Below are 22,075 nucleotides of genomic sequence, written 5' to 3'. Positions count from 1 at the left end.
GTAGTATATTATAGTTCATGGTTTTGCAATGAGACTCGCTTAATTTGGACCATAAATACTAGATTTTTCCTTCAATCCAACTGCCACCAAACTTTAGATATAGATCCTTCAGCACATTGTAGGAAATGAAATCTATTGTTAAGTAATCGTTTTACAATGTTTGCCTTGTGGTCTGTATTAATTGTGAAAAAACTAGCTTTGGCCTTTTTTTTCAAGCGCCTTATTTTTTTAAGCATAGCAGAACCACATCAACTAGGTTGCACTTCTATTACAAAGTGGGCCTTAAATTTTATTTATCTTGTATAGAACATGGAAATCGAAGCCAGGCGAGGTCGGGGCAGCTGTGAAAGCCGCTATCAGAGCGGGATACAAGCATATTGACTGTGCTCACTTATATGGGAATGAAGCAGAAGTTGGTCAGGCTTTGACAGAGGTTCTGAAGGAACTTGGCTTGAAGCGAGAGGATATCTTTATCACATCCAAACTTTGGTAACAAATATTTTCTCAGATATACGAGTTCATATTCATACCCCTTCGGGGGGGGGGGGGTGGCCACATGAAGTAATTGGCTAACTATTCCATTGACTGCTGACTGATGGTGAGCTACCTATACATAAGAGACTGTCACACCCATCTTTATAAACTAATCATGTTCAATATTTTTGAACAGGAGTAATGGCCATGAGGATGTCCTAGCCAGTTGTCAAACAACCATGAAAAACTTGCAACTTGAATACCTGGATTTATACTTGGTAAATATTGGATTAATGTATTATAATATATTATTTTATTTGAACCTTGTATAATATTGGAGCCAGTTTGTCCAGTAATACTGACCACAACTACATTCCTGTATACTGGAATTTTTAACAGTTAATATAGCCAGCCTGCTAATTTGTCCTGATATGCAAATTTCAAGTCATTAGAATTATTAAATTCTTTAGAAATTCATTGTTTTCACAGTCAATGACCACCAATATATTATCACAGCATGACTAAATTGTCAGGTTGGCTACATCACTGCTGGATAGTTCAATCAGTTCTTCTATCAGTTCTAAACTGTTCCTCTTAGAGGTCCAGTAAAGATCATCTCTTATTGATCCAGTGTTACTACAGGAACCTAAACTAAACTAACTTTATTTATACTGGATAGCTCTATCAGTTCCAAGCTGTTCTTCCTCGAGGTCCAGTAAGGATCATCTCTTATTGATCCAGTGTTACTACAGGAAGAAACCTAAACTAAACTAACTTTATTTATACCGAATAGCTCTATCAGTTCTAAACTGTTCTTCTTAGAGGTCCAGTAAGGATCATCTCTTATTGATCCAGTGTTACTACAGGAGAAAACCTAAACTAAACTAACTTTATTTATACTAGATAGCTCTATCAGTTCTAAACTGTTCCTCTTAGAGGTCCAGTAAAGATCATCTCTTATTTATCTAGTGTTACTACAGGAACCTAAACTAAACTAACTTTATTTATACTGGATAGCTCTATCAGTTCTAAGCTGTTCTTCCTCGAGGTCCAGTAAGGATCATCTCTTATTGATCCAGTGTTACTACAGGAAGAAACCTAAACTAAACTAACTTTATTTATACTGGATAGCTCTATCAGTTCTAAGCTGTTCTTCTTAGAGGTCCAGTAAGGATCATCTCTTATTGATCCAGTGGTACTACAGGAGGAAACCTAAACTAAACTAACTTTATTTTATACTGGATAGTTCTATCAGTTCTAAACTGTTCCTCCTAGAGGTCCAGTAAGGATCATCTCTTATTGATCCAGTGTTACTACAAGAGGAAACCTAAACTGAACTTACTTTATTCATACTGGATAGCTCTATCAATTCTAAACTGTTCTTCCTGGAGGTCCAGTAAGGGTAATCTCTTATTGATCCAGTGTTACGTACTACAAGAGGAAACTTAAACTAAACTAACTTTATTTTATATTGGATAACTCTATCAGTTCTAAACTGTTCTTCCTAGAGGTCCAGTAAGGATCATCTCTTGTTGATCCAGTGTTACTACAAGAGGAAACTTAAACTAAACTAACTTTATTTTATACTGGATAACTCTATCAGTTCTAAACTCTTCTTCCTAGAGGTCTAGTAAGGATCATCTCTTATTGATCCAGTGTTACTACAGGAGGAAACCTAAATTTTTACTTTAATTTCTTAGGTGCATCACCCATGCACATATGCAAACGGCATGTTCTATCCCCACAAACCAGAAGATAAAAAGAATATTCTTGGATATGACAAGGAACGAATGAGCAGAACTTGGAAGGTTATTATAAATGAAAACTGTAATCGAAACAGCCAATCTTAGCTTTCTGTTGAAAACAAGGTCGCATCTAGTCCAACGGCAACGATCATGATGATTTTCTTGTACGAATTTGCGTCCGGGACATTAGTTTTCCTTTTCTTTCGCAGTCACTAAAACACAAACTATCTGCTTTTTCAGGCAATGGAGGAATTGGTAAAGAAAGGTCTTTGCAAAGCAATTGGTATCTCAAATTTCACAACGGTAAAAGTTAAGGCGCTTTTGGAAACGGCCGAGATTATTCCAGCCACAAACCAAGGTAATGACTATTGTAGATCCACATGTAATAAACATTCGTTTTGTATTCATAAATTCGTCTTATTCCCGGCTGATTTCTTTCGATAGCAATTTATTTTTACGGTATGTAAACGTGATTATATTAATCCTACACGTCTCAACTAAGCTGTGTGGCTACGAGCCTGTTGGTTTTTCTTTTTTTAAAATAGTTACCATTTTTACTTTTTTTTAGTTGAACTCCATCCATTCCTTCCTCAGCCCGCTTTGAAGAAATATTGCGAAAAAAAAGGTCTGAAAAATATCCTCGTTTTGCTAAAACGATTCAAAACAGACTTCGCTAAAAAGTAAAAACTGGAAAGTTTCTGAAATGAATTTCTCCAGCTGATTTGTAAAAAAAGCGTCTGATTGGTCACCAAATTAGAAGGTAGCCAATCAAATGCAGCGTTTCCATTGACGTCATTGCTTTACCACAAAGTTGGAAATATTCAAGGAATGTTTTTGACTGGACTTCTACTGGCAGAGAAATGATTCGCTGGAAAAATTTTTGCATATATTCTTTTGAGTTTAAAATGGATATTCTCAAGTGATTAGAATTTCGTTCCAATTCCAGGAATTATCCTCACGGCGTATTCTTCTCTCGGTTCACGTGATCGACCCAAAGTTGACGAGACCGACCCTATCCTCATGGATGAACCGCTGGTCAAAGAGATTGCTGTGAAACGTAACTGTAGCCCAGCACAGGTTTGTAAACTGGATAGATCTTTTAATTTTTGGTCCAGTAAGGATCATCTTTTATTGATCCAGTCTTACTACAGGCGGAAACATAAACTAAAATAACTTTATTTATACTGGATAGCTCTATCAGTTCTAAACTGTTCTTCCTAGAGGTCTAGTAAGGATCATCTCTTATTGATCCAGTGTTACTACAGGAGGAAACCTAAACTAAACTAACTTTATTTATACTGGATAGCTCTATCAGTTCTAAACTGTTATTCCTAGAGGTCTAGTAAGGATAGATAATCTCTTATTGACTTATTGACCCAGTGTTAAATCCAATTTGAACCAATATTTGTAATTTCTCAAGGTTTTACTTGCCTGGGGTATCAAATATGGCTGCCCTGTTCTACCCAAGTCGGTCAACGAAGGTCGTATTAAACAAAACCTGGAAACATACAACGTGAGATTGGAGGATGAAGATATGGTTGCTCTGGCAAATGTTGGCAAGAAGTTTAGGTATCTGAAAATGAAAATATTTTACCTGGAGGGCGAGACGCCAGAGCAGCATTGGGACGGAGAGCAGTAAGGAACTACTGAGCGCGTGCGCAGGATATATACGAAATCATTGAGAAGTCAAAATTCAAAAATAGGTTGATTTTAGATTTGTGTAGCGACACTAACGTGATCTGGCGATTTTTATTATGAATAACTATCATCTTCCAATGTATCGGCATGAGTAGACCTGTCAGTATGAAGTCAAACGTAATATTACAGGAAATTTGATTGGCTTGTTATTCAAAGGCATTACCTACACAACATCCTATTTGTTGGAGTGGTAACGACCAAACTGAGTTACTTATAGCACTACACTCAATTTATCGGCACGGCACGGCTAAAATGGGTACCCGTGCTCAATTTTACTATTGTTTAGGCTACCAAAACAATGGCCGGGAGCGGATGAAATGGGCACGGGTACCCATTTTAGCCGTACCGTGCCAATAAATCGAGTGTAGTGTAAACGGGGCTTATATCTCGGAAACATTTGACCCTGATCAACTGGTGCAAATTGTCGATTATGACATCAATGATGGGGGGGGATTAGTTGCACCTAACACGAAAGACGCCATTCTTTACGTGATGTTAGCTTTTATTGTCCCAGCATGATGCTAAATGTTGAAATCCCCGTTTCTACCTGCAATATTCCACTTAAAATTTGTTTTTCTGGTGTCTTTTATTGTATTCAAAATTAGCATAATACACGTTTTCCCCTTAGCCACACGTGATCTCTTTGTTAATTAGGTCCCATTCTCCCAATAATGCCGAAATCGAGCAGTCGCCGCAAATATAAGTAGATTAGTCAACAATATAAACAACAAGTCGATTCTGGCTGAAAATTGCCCGATTTTTGGCGAAATTCTTGGGACGAGAAGCTTGAAAACACACTGGAACGAAACATGTAATGTCCTTCGATGTCCTGGCTTGATTTTCGCGTCGATTTCGGGACGAAGACGTCTGGAATCGTGCGACGAAGTTTGACAAATGAATCTTCAGGAATTCCCTTCAGGTTTGAGTTCTCGTTAAATTTTAATTTCCCGGCTTTTAGTTAACGGCTTAAAGGCAGGAAAGGGCTTGTATCAGTTGTGTTAAACCGCATCGGCGAGAATCAGGCTTCATGTCGTTTGCGTTTGCCTTTTTAGATTCGGCGTCTAAAACTGGTGGTAAAATTCAAACTAATACAACACAACCACAGAACTTCAACACAAAAGTAAATAAAACCAGGCCTTCGAGTGGAATAAGGACAAATACGAATACTAAAAGTGAAGGTATTAAAGCGAAATCACGAGTTTGAACAATGTCGGGATTGTTTGATTTCAAAGACGTCTTTATCTCAGCTATTATGAGTTATGACTTGCTTCCTCTAAACTTTTAGACTGTTTTGAACCGTATTTTAATATAGAAAGCCAATACTAGCGTTGAAAGAAATTCGTGCCAAGGCAGTTTTAGATTTTGATATTGATAATTAATGGTATTCTTTTAATATTGAATGCCAATTAATGCCGTAATATAGTTTGAGTATTTGAAATCTCCAGTTAAAATTACCTGGCATTAGACAGAGTACAATACTAAAGTAGGTCACATCTGGGTGCATTGCAAGATAATGGGTTAACAAGCGACACTGACGGATAGTTTTTTTAACTCATTAAGTGACAATACTTTTCCACTGATGAGTAAAATCATCTGGTATCACAGTAAAGTACTAAAGTAGGGCACATCTGGGTGTATTGCCAAGCTAATGGGTTAACAAGAAACACTGACAGATAGTTTTGTTAACTCATTAAGTGACAATACTCTTCCACTGATGAGTAAAATCATCTGGTATCACAGTAAAGTACTAAAGTAGGGCACATCTGGGTGCATTGCAAGCTAATAATGGGTTAACAAGAAACACTGACAGATAGTTTTGTTAATTTATTAACTGACAGTACTCTTCCACTGATGAGTGAAATCATCTGTCCTTAGACAGTAAAGTAGGCCACATTTTGTGGCTAAAATTTCCTGGCATCGGACTGTATAAATCCACCATCCATAACATTCTCTCTCATTTTTTCTCCAACTATAGATGGCAAATCAATGCCTACTGGAAAACTCTTGCTGGAAAAACAAATGGAAGAACGCAAACGAAAGAACGCTGAAAGAAAGGCCGCCGTTGAAGACCGGCGAAGGCAAAAAGAGAAAGAGGATATGACAAAGAATGCAGCCTTGAGACAACTTCTAGAACACAAGGCTCCCACCTCCAAAACAAGTAGTCGAAAATTGCCTACAGTGCCCCACAATGGAGCAGCCGCTGGGAGGCGGGAGACTTCCGCAACACGAAGGCTTTCTTCAAGTTCCAGTTCAAGCGAAGGTCACACCCCACCAGGTTCTGGGAAGGGTGGACGGAGTACACGTCGGAATTTAACGGGGCCCTCCTCCGCGTCCACCTCCAGTTTGAATAGCTTTGGTGGCCCGCAACATTTGGGCAGGCCCCAAACAAACCTCGGTGCATCAAAAAGAACAAGCTCTAGTACTAATAACTTGAATGACGGTGGTAAAACTGGGCAGCGGGCCAAAGACACAGGTGCAGGGGTGACTGCTCGGAGGAGCGTGGGGGCAAATATTCCAAAGGCTCAATCCATGGGTGCCATACATCAGGTTGGGGGGCACACCAAACCCTCCAGGCCGCCAACCGGGAAAAAGACGAAGGCTAAACCGAAGCCCACGCACCATGCTGGGACCAGCAACGAGGCAGAAGCGGGGAGGGCTTTAGCAGAGCATCGAAAGAAGATGCGAGAGGAGGCGGAGAGAAAGGCTTTGTTGGATAAAGAGAAACAAGAAGAGTTGAGGAAACAGCGCGAAGAAGAGGAAATGAGACTAGCTGAAGAAAAGGGTGAGTTTTTTAGAAAGATATCCAGCCTGCATTGAATGGTGTAGCTGGCCTGACTATTTAGTCCTGCTATGGAAATTTTAAGGATAATAATCATTCATTTCTTTAGAAGTTGATTGTTTTCACAGTTCTGTAGTGCGACAGGACTAAATTATCAGGCTATTATTTGCCATAATTCCACCCAGTTGATTGAAAGTTAATCAACTTTCTAGCCAATCAGCTCATAGAACAGACTTGTCTGACATTACTCTGGCCAGTTGATTTCATGTTAAAGTAAACTTCCCAGCCAATCAACACACTAAACAGACTTTTCCATCATTCCCTTGGCCAGTCAAGTGCATGTTAACCAACTTTCCAGCCAATCAACATGTTGAACAGACTTGTCCATCATTACTTGGACCAGTCAAGTGCATGTTTACCAACTTTCTAGCCAATCAGCACACTGAACAGACTTGTCCAGTTGTCCATCATTACTTGGGCCAGTCAACTGCATGTTTACCAACTTTCCAGCCAATCAACATGTTGAACAGACTTGTCCATCATTCCCAGGGCCAGTCAAGTGCATGTTTACCAACTTTCTAGCCAATCAACAGACTGAACAGACTTGTCCATCATTCCCAGAGCCAGTCAAGTGCATGTTAATCAACTTTCTAGCCAATCAAGACCCTAAACAGACTTGTCCATCATTACTTGGGCCAGTCAAGTGCATGTTTACCAACTTTCTAGCCAATCAACATGTTGAACAGACTTGTCCATCATTCCCAGGGCTGGCCGAAGGCGAGATGATTCTCGCTAAAAACCCCGATGCGAAGTCGAGGTTTTTATTCAGAGATATTCACGGAACCTAAGATATAATTACGAAGGTGATTTTTTACAGAAACAAGTCTGTTGTAGAAAAATATTCATGTTTCGTCAGTTTCGAAAACGTAAACAAATATCTCGAGAGTTTTTGCAAATTGAAGGCCAAATGCTTCTTTTACGTGATTGACTCCCAAAGGTGATTCTTGGAAATTCTGGCCTCTGATTGGTCAAACGACCTGGGATTAACGCGCGAAAATCACTTCTGCCGAATTTCAAAATGGCGGGAGTTGCTTTTGTCAAAATGACAGATGTCAGTTATTTTAACGAAAATACTGCACGTAAAAGCAAAAGAGAAGTTAAAAGATTAAGCCTAAAATTATTTCCAGGTAAAAAACTAGAATGCTCAAAAGCATTTTTCAATACTAAAATAAATTTGTACATATTTCAGCGAAAGAAATGGCCAGGCAAGCGGAACTTTTGGCAGAACTTCAGAAACAGGAGGAAGAACGGTCTCGTTTGCTTCGAGAAGATCGTGAGAGAGATGCAGCCCTCGAGGCCGAGAAATTGGCAGCCGAAGTTAAACGAAAGGAGGAATTGGAGGTTTTACGACGGCGAGAACTCGAACGGAGAGCGGCCGAAGCAGAAAGACGGGAGAAAGAAGAAGAGGAGAGACTGAGGAGAGAGGAAATCGAACGACAAGAAAGACGGAAGGTAAGAACGAATCGGGGGGGGGAGATAGTTAATCTGAGCCGGGTAATCCGAATTGGCGGGAAAGGACTAGGACTAGTTTTTGAATAATCTATTTCTCGTTTGAAACAAATCATAAACAGCTTAATATCTCTTGAAATATTCTTTATTTCGGTTTTAAATTTATACCAGAGCTAGAGTTCTTATAACTAAACATAATCACAAAATCTCGGATAGTTTCATAAAGAATAACGAAAGATATAATCGATTAAATACTGCCGAATGGTTTTCTATTTTGAGAACCCTTCAAAGCGGCGAGCGGCAATTGCAAATCACTTGCACTCTGACTATACCATGTACTGATATGTACAGCTAGCTCAATGTTGTTCAAAGCACAAAATCACGGGCGGTTAGCGGAAAATGGCCAGCTAAAAATGCTTCTAGATGCTGTAATTTTTAAGCTTGTCGGTCATCGTAATCGACCACATGTTTATTGATAATTCACCAGCTAGCAGCACCTAAAATGTATTTGCATTCGATCATACGATGACTTTTAGATATAGGCGCTGTGGTAATGCACTAATGGGGCATTATCATTACTCAGTATCGCTTGAACTGCTGTAAAAGCACTCACGAAAATTCGCCTGCCTCAAAGTATATGATTTGGTAATAGTCACCAGTCAAAAACCGGTCTGAATAGAAAAATTGATTATTTGGAAGCCGTATTCTCTCTTAGTCCATCAACAAAAGTCCTTGAAAAAATAGATGCGTTCCAAGAACTGTCAATCAGAGAGCTGACTTTCTCCCCATATACACGAGGCGCTCAAGTTCAATCAATAATTGTTCAATGTCGAATAAAATTGGCAATTTAAGGCCGCGTTCAATTCCTCCAAACAACAGGATTGATTATACATAGCTATTCAGGATGCGATTTTCACCTCTTTTTTTTGCTAATGCATGTAAGCTGATAATATTCCATCATTCAGAGCGCCATCGCTTTCATTTCGACTAGCTTTTTTCTCCAGAGCAGGATTCCATTTTTTAATTTTTTTGTCTTTTCAAATGATGTGGTTTTTTTTTGCTAAAACGCTCGCTGAATTTTAAGAGAGTGGAGATGATTATGAACAGAACAAGGATGACGTCGACTGTGAACAATAATATGACAAAAGCTGAAAGCTATTCGTCTTTAGAGGTACGTTTAAAAACTATTGCGTTGAAAAGACTTTTGTACGGTAGGATAAAATAGGACCATTTAACAAAATGGCTTTGAGTGTTGAATGGTTTCGAGTTTTTTATGAAAGACTCGTGTAATCAGAGTTGAAAACCAGTCATGCTGGTAGGACTAGTTCTTCATGAAGTACTTCTGTGAAGAAGTGTTGGAAAACCAGTCATACTGGTAAGACTAGTTCTTCATGAAGGACTGGTGTGAACCAGGGTGAAAAACCAATCATACTGGTAGGACTAGTTCTTCATGAAGGCTCGTGTGTAAACAAATGTTGAAAAAAAAACAGTCATACTGGTAGGACTAGCCCTTTATGAAGAGACTCGTGTTAACACGGGTTGAAAACCAGTCATACTGGTAGGACTAGCCCTTTATGAACAGACTCGTGCGAACAAGGATTAAAAAACAGTCATACTGGTCATGGGTGGATCCAGCACTAGTGCACTCATTTGCATGACACAAGAAAACTGCTCAAAATAGCCATTTTGTTTTGTAATGCAAATTAGTGCACTAGTGCTGGATCCACCCCTGATACTGGTAGGACTTGTTCTTCATGAACGACTCGTGTGTACAAGGGTTGAAAAACCAGTCCTTTCTTGTATGACTACTTCTTCATGAAAACCAGCCTTACTACATGTAGATTGGACTGGTAAGACTCAGTAAATAGGAATAACCTCATCTATTTTTGATATTTTTCATACGAGAGCCCCATTTTCAACTCGCTTACCCGACCCATTCATGTCAAATTTATACCGACATCCGATAATCTTCTTTATTCAACAAATATGTGAACAAGATCTTCTACGTTTTATAGGATCTCTCGGTGAAATTATCAGACGAGTGTCATTCGAGCACTGTTTCCGAAATTCTTCAGAAGATGAAGGAAAAGACGAGAGTCAGTCCAAGCCCCGAGAAAGATCTCGAACAACAAAAAGAAAATCAGGAAATTTGTGGCAATTCACAAAAGGATTCTGTCGACGGCAAAAACGAAAGCTCGGCTCATGTTTTCAGAGCGATTGATAATTCTCGTGAGTTAAAATATTAAAGTTTTGACCCTATAGTATCAAATGTGGTATAACAACTGCCTAAAATAGACAAAACACTTCTCGACGTTTCGACCCGAAAGCCTTCGTCAGGAGAGTTAATTCGGCCAAAATGGTCAGACCGGTCATATTTTATATTGAAATAGAGTATTTCGTTAAGCATATAGCGATAAAACTGCACTTCCCGTGCTAGGCAGATGTAAATAACGATAAACTTGAATGCAGAGATCTTAAAACACTCCAAAATACCATGCAGTAATCTGTCTGTACTGCAATACAACTGGACCGGTCTGACCGTTTTTTCCGTATAAAGGAAAGCGCCCTTAGTTTACGATTTTCTTCTTTTGATAGATGTGAACGAGTGAATAAGTTACTGATGTTCAAATGAGAGCTCTTATATATCGGAGCATTCGTAACTTATTATTAATTCACATCTATCAAAAGAGAAAAATCGCACCTAGAATCGTAGCAAAAATCGCAGGTGAAAACGGGCCTTATCACAGTTCCCGAGTTAAAACAAAAGCCTTGTTTACACTTCACTCAGTTCACAGGCACGGAACGGTTAGAATTTTATCCAATTTTATTCAACCCCAGCCTACTAATCCAACGGCCGAGCGATTTGGTATGCGGGTACACCATTGAGTAGGGTACACCCATAACTTATCCATTTCATGCCAATAGATTGGGTGCAGAGGCTCGCTTACACTTGCAATTTTTGCTGCGATTTTCGTCTTTTGATAGATGTGAACGAATGAATTAGTTACTGATGTTCAAATAGGAGTTCTTTTACATCAGAGCATTCGTAACTAATTACTCGTTCACATCTATCAAAAGAAGAAAATCGCACATAAATTTGCAGCAAAGGTCTCAAGTGTAGATGACCCTTAAGGTTTGTTCATAAGATCAAATTTTGTGACAATTTCTGCAATTCACTTCTGACGTAATTGAACGTTTTACTGTGTTTGGTTTCAGTTTATTTGCTGCCCATATACATTGCAAGTCAACAGACTATAAAACGTCAATCAGAAGTGAATTGGATCCAACGAGATTGGATTCTGTGAACAGACTTTAAACGGGGCTAAAGTTTTAAAAACTCACAATATCATCACTATTTTTCCCCAGTTGTCAATCGCTTGTTGAATAGAAAGCTTTAAGCCCGTTTTCCACCAGGCGAATTTATTCGCGCGACGCGAAGCGATATCTGAAATCCAGTGGTGTGATTGGTTAGCGGAAAAATTCGCCGCGAAAAAGTAGAATCGCTTTCTACTTTTTATCTGTTCGCGCGAACAAATTCGCCTAGTGGAGAACGGGCTTTAACAGTGACCAAGTTTCGTCATTTTCGCGCGTTTTTTGCTTACGCCATCAGCCGAAACTCGAAGTCGCCAGGTTTTTGAGTACGAGTTTGTTGGTAAATTTCGTACTTGAAAGCCCAACGACTACGAGTTTCGTCAGATGACGTAAGCAAAAGCACTGTGTTTGGCGCGAAAATGACGAATCTTGAAGTATTCGTAGTTGTACTCACTAGAGAGCTTTAGCAGTGACTACGAGTACGACTATGAGTACGAGATTCGTCATTCTCGTGCGTTGTTTGCTTACGCCATCAGCCAAAACTCGTAGTCGTTGGACTTTCGAGTACGAAATTTACCAAAAAACTCGTACTCAAAAGCTCAGTGACTACGAGTTTTGACTGATGGCGTAAGCAAACAACGCGCGAGAATGACGAATCTCGTACTCGTAGTCGTACTCGTAGTCACTGCTAAAGCTCCCTACTAGCCACTTGGCTACAATGTTATTGACTTAATACTCCACAGACTTGTTTAAGGCTGTTTCAACAACTGCTACAGGTAGATCTGAGTCCAATTTTTTTTGTCCATTTCCCCCAGTACTTTCAATTAAGATGTTTCTCTTATTTTGTTTTAAGAGACCACGGAATTAACGGCGACAAACGAAATTTAGAGCTTCAAATGTGTGTTCAAAACACATCTAGCCTTAGCATTAGTAATTTGACGAAGATTAATGATACCTCGAAGGACACTAGCAGTGCACCGATGGATATTTATAGTTCTTCAAGGGACAATAAGTGTTCTCCAAGGGATGACAGAGGTTCTTTGAGGGGTATTGATCGTACTTCTACGGACACTAGTGATATGGTAAGGGGTACTGATCGTTGCACAAAGGATACTGGTAGTACTTTAAGGAACATTCATGATACCCCAAGGGATGCCGATAGTAAATTGCGAGGTACTTATGACACATCTGTGGACACAGGCGGTACATTAAGGGATAATTGTAGTACTCCAGGGAGCGTAAAAGGTTCTTCGAGTAATTTTGGTGGTTCATCGATGGATGCTGAGTGTACCTTAAGCACAAATAATAGTACGTTAAAGGGTGAATATTGTGACATTGACGGGGTTTCAAGGGATAATAGTGGATCCCATAAGGGTATCAGTGGGTCAAAACAGGATGCGGAATTATGGGCGAACGTGGAGAAATTTATGTTCTTGGCAGAAAACGAAGCGAAAAATAACTTGGAAAAAAATGGATTTTTTGGAGAAGACCTCGTAGACGATGATGAAGATGGTGAAGAAGGTCAGTTATGGAAAGTTGTTGAGGGGAAAAGACCCATTTCTGATGTTATTTGAATCATAATATATCCATCGTACTTTATCATTCTATTCACTGTTTCCAAAAAAGAGACCATTCCATTCTGAATCGCGCCTGAAATAATCCAATTTATAAAAAAAAATGTCTCAAAAGTAACTTGGAAATGTTTAGCCAAAAAATTTATCTAAAAATTCCTATGATTTTTTCCCAGATACCAGGGTGCATCTTGTCACTTGGGGAGAGGGGTTTTTGGGATGTGTTCCCTTGGGGAGAGGGGTTTTGGGACGTTTTCCCTTGGGAAGAGGGGTTTTGGGACGTGTTCCCTTAGGGAGAAGGGTTTGGGGATGTGTTCCATGGGGAGAGGGGTTTTACATAATGGAATGGCTCTCTTCTTTCCATATATCGCCCCATTTTCACGTGTTGTGTGTTTACGTGGAAGTGGCTTTACATACTGTAAAATTTTGTACGTATATCAATTCTATAAATCGTATAGATATTTTTAAAGTGAATATTGTATTGTTTAATTCGTATTTATAAGAATTATGGCAATGGTCAGAGAGTGAAGTTGAATAAATATTAAAATATATTTCAAAATACGGGCCTTACGCGTATTATATATAAAAACTCGAAGATCGTTTCACATGAAAATTTCATTCTTTTTAATTCCGGCTCTTGAAATTTGTCAGCAATTCTGGCTTCGTTTTATAGAAAATATATCCAGTATATTATCAGATCAGTGGTACATTCATCCAGTATATTATCGGATCAATGGTACAGTTATCCAGTATATTATCAGATCAGTCCTACATTAATCCAGTATATTTTCGTTCAGTTATACAGTCATCCAGTGTATTATCAGATCAGTGGTACAATTTCGTATCACTGTTTCGTATCGATATTTTTACGATGTCTGACGGTGATACAATCCAGTTTTGTCAGATCAATCGATGAACCCAATTTACTTCTGGCGGATGTTTTATAGTCTGTTGTCTTGCAATGCATATGGACGGCAAATCAACTAAAGTCAATCCGTTCTGCTTTACGAACAACCGACTACATTCCATACGTCAGAAGTGAATTGGATCCGACGAAATCTGAGTGTGTGAACAAATTTGAGTCACTCTTTTTAAGGTTTGCCCAGCTTATTCCAAAGCGAATCGGGGCCAGTGTTCATAAGCTCAACAAAATCCAAATATCCATCGTTGTTCAAGTCGTGTTCCTCCAGTAAATTGTCAATAAGCGACTCCACTTCCACCTCTAGTAACTCCTTCCCATTTTCTTCCTTCGTCTTCTCGTGGTGGTCTGTTAGAGCTACGAGCAGTTCTAAGCCATCTAACTTGTTATTTTTGTCAAAATCGTGAAGTTCAAAGAAATAGAAGATCCCTAAGGATTTGTAAGAATCCAGTTAGTTTAAAACTGTTCTTCCTAGAGGTCCAGTAAGGATCATCTCTTATTGATCCAGTGTTACTACAGCTGTCAGGAGGAAACCTAAACTAAACTAACTTTATTTATACTGGATAGATCTATCAGTTTTAAACTGTTCTTCCTAGAGGTCCAATAAGGATCATCTCTTATTGATCCAGTGTCATTACAGGAGGAAACCTAAACTAAAAAACTAACTTTATTTATACTGGATAGCTCTATCAGTTCTAAACTTTTCATCACACAAACCTTTTGTATCATCGCCATTTTCTATAGCTTGAATATCTTCGGCAAACTGTCCGTCTTTCGGAAATTCCTTTTTGTCGCTTAGATGCTCTTGAATATGTCTGAATAAAACAGAAATCAGCTATAGCGAAAATCGGCCTTTACATTACATTGTCACCGCGAACCTTTGTCCTGTCAAAACTTAAAAACTTTCAAAAGTGACATTTTACCGAAGACCTTGTCCTCCCAAATCAACAAACTCTGTCAAATGATCAACAAGATGCCTTAAAAACACACACAATAGTTGGAAATTATAAATCTACAGCGATGTAGGTAGAAGTTAGAAGCGAATATAAACTCACTCGCCGTCTTGCGTTTGTTGGGAATGGTCTTGTATTTCCACATTTTCCATTTGAGAATTCACTGCTGTAATTGTTGAGACCAAAAAAAGCGCCGTGGCAAACAAAACCATTTTTAAAATGACACTGTCTTATGTAGAAAGTTATGTTATTTGCAAAGTCCTGTTGTTTTCGTGTCTGTTCAAAGTCTTCGCTACGTATTATAGTATTACCAACGAGACTTCAAAGCATATGGCTTCTTTCACATAAACAAATTTACATGTCATTTCGAGTTTAATGAATTCGACTTTTTAACGTGGCTAATTCAACTTTAAATATTTCTCAAAGGTGTCACGGTTGCCAGGCTTCTTTAAAACTATATTTTGTTTCTTATCACTGCTTAAAACAAACGAAATTTCCAGGTAAACAATTGTATTTTCGTTTGACACGTTTTAAGCTATCAAATTTTTATCAAAATTTTTGCAGCGCTTGGCATTTGCCAAAGTACAAATGTTCAAAAGTTGTCGTATTATTTTATTAATACCGCTTCAAATTGATTGTATTTTGAGTTATTTTATTAAAAAAACGCAGAAATTCATTAAAATCGAACTAAAATTGTCTCAATTCATTACATTTCAGACATTTTTTGTTGCAATTTGAAACCGAAAAATCTTTCGCGCCATTTTTGAAAATTTGAATTTAAAGGGAAGCACGTTTGTAACAATGGGTTTGGCCGTCGTCGTTTTGGCTGATAACATCTGAGATTTCTATCACGTCTTTCGGCGTATTTTGTGCATCTATGAAAGAATTAAGCTCGTGCTTTTAAAATCGAGTATCGAGCAAAGTATTTGAGAGGTTTTTCGGCGATTTAAGCCGGTAGATTCGGAAATAAACGCCTTTCAAATCGATGTCTCCTACGCTTGAAATATATTACACGTGTTGCCTAGGGGAAGGACAATCGCTGAGCGGAATCGAAGTTAAAAGCCTTATGAAGCAATCAAACATGTTCTTGTTCCACCGAAAGGTGTATTAAAGTTTAGACTGGCTAGTGAAAGCTTTATAAACGAACTAAACCGTCAAAATACAAGAAGAAGTCGCATGTCGCCAGCCACAAAGAAAGCAAAGTGCTTATTTAGCAAACAAAGTGTGAACGATGAACAATGGCGATAATGGTTTTTGGCTCACAACAATTTTCAAAGATGGTAAAAGAGTGGATGTGTTGAAGTTGAACGTACAATATTAAAAAGTAAGATGATGTAGTTTGTTTTTACTCATCAGTGGAAGAGTACAGTCAGTTAATAAGTTAACAAAACTATCTTTCAGTGTCTTTTGTTAACCCATTAGCTTGCAATGCACCCAGATGTGACCTACTTTAGTATTTTACTCTGTCTAATGTAAAATGATTTTACTCATCAGTGGAAGAGTACTGTCAGTTAATAAGTTAACAAAACTATCTGTCAGTGTCTCTTGTTAACCCATTAGCTTGCAATGCACCCAGATGTGACCTACTTTAATATTTTACTCTGTCTAATGCCAGATGATTTTACTCATCAGTGGAAGAATACTGTCAATTAATAAGTTAACAAAACTATCTGTCAGTGTCTCTTGTTATTTGTTAACCCATTAGCTTGCAATGCACTCAGATGTGAGTCATGTGACCTACTAATTTTTTTTCTAGGATGTCTTTCTAATGGAAATGTGCAGACTGCTCCTGTGAGCCACCAGTGTCTTGCCCAAGGCCAAAAATACTTCAGCAGGAGATTGGACATTTTATATCAAGAAGGTCAGTAGTGTACTCTGTTTATATTTTATTTTTAAGTGTTTTTTTTTGACATCTTAACCAGAATGTTTAAATGAAAAGTTATGAATTATATTGTTTCGAAACTAATTAACCATGTTACAAGCATGGTCCCTAAGAATATAACTGCCTTAGTTTGCTTTCCACCTGCAATGAAAATTAGTAGAACTGAGCATTTTAAGATAACTTGAGGGAGCAGCGTTGCAGCGTCTTCAAACAACTTAGCATCAAATGTGGTATAACATCGCCCTAAAATAGTCAAAACACTTCTCGACGTTTCGACCTGAGGGCCTTCGTCAGGAGAGTTAGTATGAGAAAGTACTAACTCTCCTGACGAAGGCCCTCAGGTCGAAACGTCGAGATGTGTTTTCTCTATTTTAGGCAGTTGTTATACCACATTTGATGCTAAGCATTTTAAGTTGACACAATGCAGTTTTGTTAGGAGAAGCATACTTTAAGTTAGAGGTTATCTGCTATATCTTATGAAATACTATACAAGTTTAGCATCTTTCTAAGTAGTAACTCAATGTTCAATAGTTCAAATTCATTCATCCTACTGGCTTAATCTCTCTTTCACCATCTATGCATTAGTGTTCACATGAAGCTCCATGTTGTCTTTCAGTATTAATAGCATTATAGGCTTGTTGTAGTCATGAACTCTCCTCAGATTTTCCAACTCATTTTCCCTTTATCCCATCTTTATCACACTTTCTTCTTCATCTATTTCATAACTATTTCATAGTGCTGGAGGGGGAACAGTTGCATGGTGGGGGACCTGTTGCATGGTGGGGGCCTGTTGCATAGTAGGGGGCCTGTTGCATAGTCGGGGGACTTGTTGCTTGGTGGGGGGACTTGTTGCATGGTGGGGGAGGAGCAGTTGCATGGTGGGGGAGGAGCAGTTGCATGGTGGGGGATCATGCTCCCTCCCCAACAAGGGTTTTAAAAAGGGCAATGTAAAACCAAACAAAAATTATGGAAATTCCTTTTATTAACTTAACAGATGATTGATGGTAAAGACAACAGGCTTTAAGGCATGCAAAACTATTTAAAGGAGGGCAACAGATTCACAGGACTTAATAGTGCATCTAAAATATTGAACTCTCAATGTCATCAATAGTTGAAGATACAAAAGATGCTGAATGGACATTTTTTGTAACATGATCTAACAATTACATACAAACTTGATTAACATTCTTACATTGTTCATACAACAACAGCAGTGTGCACCCGTCTTACTTTAGACATTTCTGGAAGTTCTTCCCAAGAATACCTTTCAAAGTTGAAACCTTCAACTGATTTCAAGGTGCGATAACCCTCACCCAACCCTCCCAGGACTACAATGTTGTTTTCAATAACAACTGCAGTACATCCCCTTCTCTTACATGTCATCGATGGCAGCATGTGACTTTGTTCTGTCTTGACATTGTAAATGATAACTGTATCTAATTCATTGCCATGTTTGTCAGCACCACCAATAACAACAATTTTGTCTCCCCATCTCACAGTTGCCATATCACTCACTTCATACGGCAGTGGTAATAACTGTTTCAGCTCATTCTTCTTTATATCGTACAGTACGACACTGCTGAGGTTGTCTTTACAATTATCAGCTGTTCTTCCACCAACTATCAACAAATTATCATCAAATATTTCCATGCTGTGACATTGTCTTGGTTCTGGCATTCTTGATAAGGTCTTCACAGTATAGGGAGGAACAACCATGACTGATTGAATCAAGTCAGATGAACCATTTTCATTATCACCTCCGGAGATTATCAACTGATCATTATACAGCACACTGCTGTGGTTTCTCAAGTTATCAGGTAGTTTAACAGGACAGTCACTCCAGTGTGTTGAGAGATCAGGGTTTGGGTCAATATTGATTCTAATCATATCATCAACAATGTCAGACCAATCACAGGTTCCCCCAGCTATAGTCATATGATTGTTATAAATAAATGAAGTCGCTCCCCAACGATACTTTGGCATTGATTGTAATGGTGACCATGTTCTTTGATGCCAGTTAAACATCTCTACAGAGTCAGTTCGTACACCTCCAGCAACAATTATATTTTCCTTATGACAACTTGGTCTAATTTTCACTTCCATCGCTTCATTTAAAGCGTGTCTCAATTCTCTGACTTCGTTGTTAACTTTCTTGATTTTTCCTTCCACTTCTGCGGTATCTTGTTCCATTTTCGTCTCCATATCTGCCAGTGTTTTCCCAATTTCTTCGCATGATTGGCATTCACTTACTTCGCTTGGCATCGTAGAATCCATACTGTTATTACTGTATTTCACGGTGTCCTTTTATAAAGCAAGTTCTGTGTTGTTTGTCGCTCTGTGGTATAAACCTCGCTGTAATATAGACTGAATATAAATACAGTGTTCGTTCTTGAAGATGTCTGTATTTATATAGTTGCTTGAAATATTTTAACCAAAGTGGCAAAGTAACCAACCGATTAGTCCCTGGACATTTATAGATCAGTGGATAGTGATATAGTGATATTTATAGATCAGTGACTAGGCATCTTGGGAAGGCGAATAAAATAAAAATAAGCTTATTCTTCCTTCGCCGTCCCATTACCCTCCGCGCCCTATTACTCTCCGCGCGTCGACGCGCCATTATCGAATTGCGACTGGGACGAGTCAGATCCACTGAGCTATATAACAAGTCCTAAATTATTATATAGCTCAGTGGACAGATCGCACCCCTACGTTTGTACCAATATTCGGAAAAGTCGAGAAAAAAGTTCGAAAAATTTGTCGGGAAAATGTCCGCCGTCCGGACTTATTACCTTTCGTTCCGAAATCTTTGGCCTGGCCCAGTGGCCTGGGCTTACCCCACAACCACCCACCCACCTACTAGAGCCAAAATACGGGCCGGACCCGGAGGAATGGTACAAATGAGCAGACGCAACTCATTTATATTTGCACACCTTGTGACAACCTTCCATTCAAATGCAATCTCGTTCCCCGAGCCCGCGATTCCTCTGACCAGAGAACAAAGGCTCTGGGATAATCGAAAGCGGAAGCCAGAAATCCTAGCTTCCGGTTTGTAACCGTTTTTTGTATTTCAAAATTGATTTGTTTTCTCGCAAGAGGAATCGTGGGCTCGGGGAACGAGATTGATTCAAACGCTGACTTGCAATTGGTTGTGTTTATGTTGGCAGGAATTTGCTTATTTCATTATATGGAAATGAGTTCTAGGAAACCTGTACTTTATACCCAGAAAAATGAATCATAATAATGAATATTTCGACTAAGTATATTATAATTAAAACGGATAAAGTGTGTATCAGAATTTACTTCGAATCTTTTTACAAATTATGTGTCTAAAGCAACAGACAATCTCTTGGATGAAATATATTTCAAGCGTCTTTCACACGGGCTGGTATTTGTTTTTAAATGGTTCCATAAAAAACACGGAATCAAAGTTCTGGAGTTGTGAATCATGATCTGGATCAACCGCTCACTGCGGATTTTGACTGTCGTTGGAATATTCGTCAACTGGTCTTGGTTTGGTCTTGAAATTGTAAATAAAATTTCGTTGGTCGGATTATTTTATCTTTGAAACATCTTCCAAATTTAACACTGCCCATCGTTCCAACCTTCACAGGTCCAGCGTACTAACTCTACAACGAAGGCCCTCAGGTCGAAACGTCGAGAAGTGTTTTGTCTATTTTAGGCAATTGTTATACCACATTTGATGCTAAGTTGTTTGAAGACGCTGCCACGCTGCTTCTTGGTTATATTGTAAAATATAAATATAAAAATGAAGTATAAATGTACCATGTAGGATGATGAAAAGTGCTCAACACATGGTTTTGGTAGAACTTAATATTAATATATTACTTAAAATTACAGTCGCAATATTACGGTCGTATTAAAGATTTAGACATTGTCATTGGCTTAGCCGGAAAGATGTAAAAAAGTTTGCCGATTACTTCAAAACGAAATGGCCCGGCTTCTACACAGCATGTGTAAATTTATACTAATTTTCAGAAAGGGTTCAAAAATCCTGATTCTTAGGGTGACAAATTCAACACTCAAGGCCCACCTAAAATTTTTGAGCCAGCTCAACACTTAGATGGACTGAAGTGTGAAACCTTCTTTAATCCCTCAGTTGAGATTACAAATTTACTGAATGGACAATTTTTTAAAACTACGTTTACTGATAAAGTATTAAGAAGACTACACATATTATTATAACATTCTAAATGTCTTTTTTCTTAACTAAATTTGTTATTTTAAATATTCGATATAAGGTACCATCTTTCATATATTCCCAGGCATATAATGAACTAAAGTTACTATATTTTATTTAGTTGTATATAATATATATTCTATACCAACTCATAATATGATTATTGTCAAATATGTCCTTGTTCAACATTCTTACATCGTTCACACAACAACGGCAGTGTGTAAGCATCTTGTTTGAGACATTTCTGGAAGTTCTTCCCAAGAATATCTTTCAAAGTTGAAACCTTCAACTGACTTTAGCACGAAAATTTCACGACACCACTTACCCCATCCTCCCAGGACTACAATGTTGTTTTCAATAACAACTGCAGTACATCCCCACCTGTTAGATCTCATTGATGGCAGCATTTCACTTTGTTCTTTCTTGACATTGTAACTGATAACTGTATCTAATGATTGGCCATGTTTGTCAATACCACCAATAACAACAATGTTGTCTCCCCATCTCACAGTTGCCATGAGACTCACTTCATACGGCAGTGGTGACAACTGTTTCAGCTCATTCTTCTTTATATCGTACAGTACGACACTGCTGAGGTTGTCTTCACAATGACCAGTTGTTCTTCCACCAACTATCAACAAATTATCATAATATTTCCATGCCGTGACATTGTCTTGGTTCTGGCATTCTTGATAAGGTGTTCACAGTATAGGGAGGAACAAGCTGGACAGATTGAATCAAGTCAGATGTATTATTTCCACGATCACCTCCAGAGACTATTAACTGATCATTATACAGCACACTGCTGTGGTGCCACAACTTATCAGGTAGTTTAACAGGACATTCACTCCAGTGTGTTGAGAGATCAGGGTTTGGGTCAATATTCATTCTAATCATATCATCAACAATGACAGACCCATCACAGCGACCCCCAGCTATAGTCATATGGTTGTTATAAATAAATGAAGTCGCTCCATAACGACTCTTTGGCATTGATTGTAATGGCGACCATGTTCTTTGACGCCAGTTAAA

General features: G+C 38.5%; 3 protein-coding genes across 3 annotated transcripts; 2 read left to right on the top strand and 1 right to left on the bottom strand.

Moving 5' to 3' along the window:
• The first annotated feature begins 125 nt into the window (after nucleotides 1-125).
• Nucleotides 126-4,149, top strand: LOC114539805 (aldose reductase-related protein 1-like). Its single transcript, XM_028560380.1, has 8 exons — nucleotides 126-142; nucleotides 307-489; nucleotides 671-752; nucleotides 2,175-2,282; nucleotides 2,460-2,577; nucleotides 2,788-2,844; nucleotides 3,166-3,296; nucleotides 3,640-4,149. The coding sequence occupies exons 1-8, from the start codon at nucleotides 126-128 to the stop codon at nucleotides 3,856-3,858; spliced, it is 915 nt and encodes a 304-aa protein (XP_028416181.1). The 3' UTR covers nucleotides 3,859-4,149.
• A 441-nt stretch (nucleotides 4,150-4,590) lies between these two features.
• Nucleotides 4,591-12,497, top strand: LOC114539788 (arginine and glutamate-rich protein 1-like). Its single transcript, XM_028560363.1, has 7 exons — nucleotides 4,591-4,836; nucleotides 4,970-5,095; nucleotides 5,893-6,699; nucleotides 7,946-8,208; nucleotides 9,290-9,376; nucleotides 10,221-10,434; nucleotides 12,371-12,497. Exons 1-7 carry the CDS (start codon nucleotides 4,812-4,814, stop codon nucleotides 12,403-12,405), a joined length of 1,557 nt encoding a protein of 518 aa, XP_028416164.1. The 5' UTR covers nucleotides 4,591-4,811; the 3' UTR covers nucleotides 12,406-12,497.
• Nucleotides 12,498-13,577: 1,080 nt separating this feature from the next.
• LOC114539789 (multiple coagulation factor deficiency protein 2 homolog) lies at nucleotides 13,578-15,290 on the bottom strand. Its single transcript, XM_028560364.1, has 4 exons — nucleotides 15,063-15,290; nucleotides 14,931-14,984; nucleotides 14,725-14,822; nucleotides 13,578-14,436 (listed from the first exon to the last, which is right to left on the bottom strand). Exons 1-4 carry the CDS (start codon nucleotides 15,170-15,172, stop codon nucleotides 14,180-14,182), a joined length of 519 nt encoding a protein of 172 aa, XP_028416165.1. The 5' UTR covers nucleotides 15,173-15,290; the 3' UTR covers nucleotides 13,578-14,179.
• Nucleotides 15,291-22,075: the final 6,785 nt, after the last annotated feature.

The sequence above is a fragment of the Dendronephthya gigantea genome, unplaced genomic scaffold (assembly GCF_004324835.1).
Source record: "Dendronephthya gigantea isolate DGI-Jeju-01 unplaced genomic scaffold, DenGig_1.0 000218F, whole genome shotgun sequence".
Lineage (NCBI taxonomy): Eukaryota > Metazoa > Cnidaria > Anthozoa > Malacalcyonacea > Nephtheidae > Dendronephthya > Dendronephthya gigantea.
This window is presented reverse-complemented; position numbering and strand designations above follow the sequence as displayed.

Excerpts from the sequence above, each read along its gene's own strand:
- LOC114539805 (XM_028560380.1), top strand. Across the intron at positions 2,578-2,787 it reads TATTCCAGCCACAAACCAAG|TTGAACTCCATCCATTCCTT; the intron begins GTAATGACTATT and ends ACTTTTTTTTAG. Across the intron at positions 3,297-3,639 it reads GTAACTGTAGCCCAGCACAG|GTTTTACTTGCCTGGGGTAT; the intron begins GTTTGTAAACTG and ends TAATTTCTCAAG.
- LOC114539789 (XM_028560364.1), bottom strand. The coding sequence starts at position 15,172 with ATGGTTTTGTTTGCCACGGCGCTTTTTTTGGTCTCAACAATTACAGCA. Across the intron at positions 14,985-15,062 it reads CAACAAACGCAAGACGGCGA|GCATCTTGTTGATCATTTGA; the intron begins GTGAGTTTATAT and ends TGTGTTTTTAAG. Across the intron at positions 14,823-14,930 it reads TTGGGAGGACAAGGTCTTCG|ACATATTCAAGAGCATCTAA; the intron begins GTAAAATGTCAC and ends TGTTTTATTCAG.
- LOC114539788 (XM_028560363.1), top strand. The coding sequence starts at position 4,812 with ATGAATCTTCAGGAATTCCCTTCAG. Across the intron at positions 6,700-7,945 it reads GAGACTAGCTGAAGAAAAGG|CGAAAGAAATGGCCAGGCAA; the intron begins GTGAGTTTTTTA and ends TACATATTTCAG. Across the intron at positions 9,377-10,220 it reads AAAGCTATTCGTCTTTAGAG|GATCTCTCGGTGAAATTATC; the intron begins GTACGTTTAAAA and ends TACGTTTTATAG.